The 3303-nt window shown below is 34.9% G+C and overlaps 1 protein-coding gene across 1 annotated transcript in view; it reads right to left on the bottom strand.

Moving 5' to 3' along the window:
- The window catches only part of LOC107441074 (uncharacterized), a 27444-nt gene extending 26080 nt beyond the window's left edge, over positions 1–1364 (bottom strand). The window contains exon 1 of the mRNA XM_043053444.2: positions 991–1364. Within this exon, the coding sequence (XP_042909378.1) occupies positions 991–1286 (296 nt within the window). The 5' untranslated portion in view covers positions 1287–1364. The remainder of the gene's footprint in view (positions 1–990) is intronic.
- Positions 1365–3303: the final 1939 nt, after the last annotated feature.

Genomic DNA, 3303 nt, shown 5'->3' with positions numbered 1-3303 from the left:
GATGCAACATACAAATATTTGGTATTTAGCCTATACTGCTGAACGCCGAATATTCATTTCGGACGAATAATGGAAGAATCGTCTGCCGAAGACAAAACTTAATTCGTTTACATCCATCTTTCCTGTTTTCTGCCCTGGAAAGGGTTTATTCGATTGACAAAATAATAATGAAGATAAACAAATTTTTGAAGGGTCCGTTTTTAAGTTAAAATATTTTGTGAAGGGTCCGTTTTTAAGTTAATATTTTGTGAAGGGTCCGTTAACGGATCCAAATTTCTTCTAAACAGACCCCTGATAATGGAAACAAAATCACTCACATTTTTAATAATCTCAATTGACATATTTTAAATAACACAACTTAGTTATGTATCACTTTTAATATGTTACGCATTAAGTAAACTTAAACAATTCTGAAATTTATAATATTTTATTTAAAAAATTGCCCAAAATAAATTTTTATTTACATAATATTCTATTAATTAATTTTATGAATAAATAAAAATTGATCAATTATTTATTTACAAAAAAAAAAAAATCCTTTAATTGTCATTTAATAAGAACTCATATCTTTTAATAAGAATGTGCACACGATGTTTGTAAAAGTAAAAATAATTTAGACTACATAGATATAATGAAGACTACATTTGGAATTTAATCTTAAGGAAACTTTGTTCGTTTCGAACCATCTTTCTTTTTTTCCCCTCCGGGAAGGGTTTATTCGATTAACAAAACAATAATGAAGATAAACAAATTTGTGAAAGGTCCGATTAAAAGATAAATTATTTTGTGAAGGGTTCGTTTTTATGAAAAGATATTTTGTGAAGGGTCCGTTAACGGAACCAAATTTCTTCTGAACAGACCCCTAAATACTGATTCCTCGTACAGAGTGAAGATGAAAAACAGTCATGAAATATATAATTTATGATGAAATGTAATCATTCACAGCATATTAGTTAGCAAACAAATTCAAAAAACAAGAATAACGTTCACCTGTAAAAGAATGCCCTAGATAAAGCCATATTATGAATTTGTAGTAGATTTGTTCTATTCGGTAGAACAGGATCAATACCGATTTGTCGAATATTGGGAATATGAGTAACTGAGTCAGGAGGTAAAAACAAAGCATTTCTATCTACAACTTTACAATTGCCAGCTCCAACTTTAATCATTCGAGATGAGATATCATCAAAACCATCACGAATTTGCCAGTCGAATTGCGCTATTACATTATAAGAAAATATTAATAATATAGCAGCGCACAGTAAAAGGAAACTGTAATTAAACATTATTAAACTTTATAAATCGACAACAAAACCAGTAACATTTGTAAACAAATGGGCGCGGCTTTCTGATTAAGTTAAAGTGGTAGTAATGAAATAAATTGAATTTAGAAAAAAATGAATGCGACGAGTTTCAGAAAACACTAATGTCTTATTCTCTCTCACTAAATAGGGGGGGGGGTCCCGCAGTGAACAATAATAATTATTGAATGACCTTTAAATTGATTGTTAATTCAAGTTTCATTTAGAAATTATCAATACTGAGCATGCTTTAAACATTTCTTCTCTCAGTGATCTTATTTTGCATGCAAAATGATAATAAATGTTTAATATAATTTTTTTTTCATGCCGAGAAGTGCTCGTCAGAATTTGTTTTGTTCATTATCCGAATTTGTGTTCGTTATTCGAACACAAAAATCTTTCGTGAAAGTGTTCGTTGACCGATTTGTTCCTTAACCGATCACCCACTGTACTTTATTTTGGTGTGGCTTATTTTGGTTTGGTCCGCATGGCGCTGACGGACCATACGGTCTAAACAACTGGCAGCACAGTGGCCAATAGCGACAGGTGTTTCATCAATTCGTAGACGTCTGCTGCAGCGTGGACTGCGCGCAAGGACTCCTTTATGCAGGATCCCCCTCACGCTAAACCCTCGCTGCCTGCGCCTGCAATGGGCCAACCAGCATAGGGACTAGTGTGCTGAATGGCAGCGTGTCGTGTTTTCTGGCGAATCCCGCTTTAATTTGTGGTACCATGATGGCCGTATTCGTGTCAGACGCTATGCCGGTGAATGCCACCTTCCAGAGTGCGCTATCAAACGCCACAGTGGATGAATTTCCGGAGTTATGGTCTGGGGTGCCATAGCATATCATGGGCAATCTCAATCACTACGAATTGTTGGTAATCTGAACAGCAACCGGTACATCAGTGAAGTTCTACTGCCCCAAGCTGTTCCTTTCCTTCAAGCCTTGCCAGGCGCTATATTTCAGCAGGCAATGCCCGCCCTCATATAGTTAGGACTGTTCAATCCTTCCTTGCATTGCGGCAGGTACAACTTCTTCCTTGGCCTTCGTATTCTCCGCATATGTCGCCGATTGAACATGCGTGGGATATCGTTGGTCGGCGTCTCGCTCATGATCCTCGTCCTGTTGCTTCTACAGACGAACTTTGGGTACGCATTCAAACAATATGGAATGCTCTTCCTCAGGCAGACAATTAAAATTTGTTTGTCTCCATGCCACGTCGTGTAGCAGCACTTATTGCGGCGGGTGGTGGCTACACAAAATACTGATTTTGATGTCTTGTTATTGTTTGTTTGCTTTGAAAGTTTAATCATTTATTTGTACCACTACTACTCAACTGTGTATTAAATTTCATTTAATTATGACGATTCCTTCATTGTGTTGCAATTTTCCCAAACATGAGTTTAGTGATTTGAAAAAAAAAAAAGAGGATGTACGCGTAACATTGCAATATTGGGATCTTTTCTGCAATGTGGATAAAAATTAAAATAAAAATTTTGATGATTTTTGTATTTTCTTGCCAAGACAATGTTCTAAATTACGTTTTTTTTTTGCATAAAAAAAAGGATTTTTTTGGCCATTTTTTTTTTTAAAAATGTAACTGGTTAATACGGTTTTTGGAATGAATATTTAAATACGATCTGAAAATGACTAAAAATATCGAAAAAAAAACTAAACGCTTAATTTTTTTTGTTTGTATTGAACAAGATCCGATCTAGCTGTGCAAACAAGTTATGTGCAGCTTTTAAAATGTAACTCCTGTCCCTGAAACTGATATGCCTCCAATCAAGATTAGAAGCAGAGCGATTTGAAGCTGAAAATATTTTCCCATAGTAAAACGAATTTACTATCCTTCAATGGCAGAAAGGGATGTTCTTCCTGAAATGTATAATGACATACATTCCATTCTCTTGTTTTTCAGCCTGGGTTCGGATGTACAGTGCTCAAAAAGGGAGAGAGAAAAACTGATCATTTCATTTAATAATAAGATCTTCAGGATC

Source organism: Parasteatoda tepidariorum, chromosome 9 (genome assembly GCF_043381705.1).
Source record: "Parasteatoda tepidariorum isolate YZ-2023 chromosome 9, CAS_Ptep_4.0, whole genome shotgun sequence".
NCBI lineage: Eukaryota > Metazoa > Arthropoda > Arachnida > Araneae > Theridiidae > Parasteatoda > Parasteatoda tepidariorum.
This window is presented reverse-complemented; position numbering and strand designations above follow the sequence as displayed.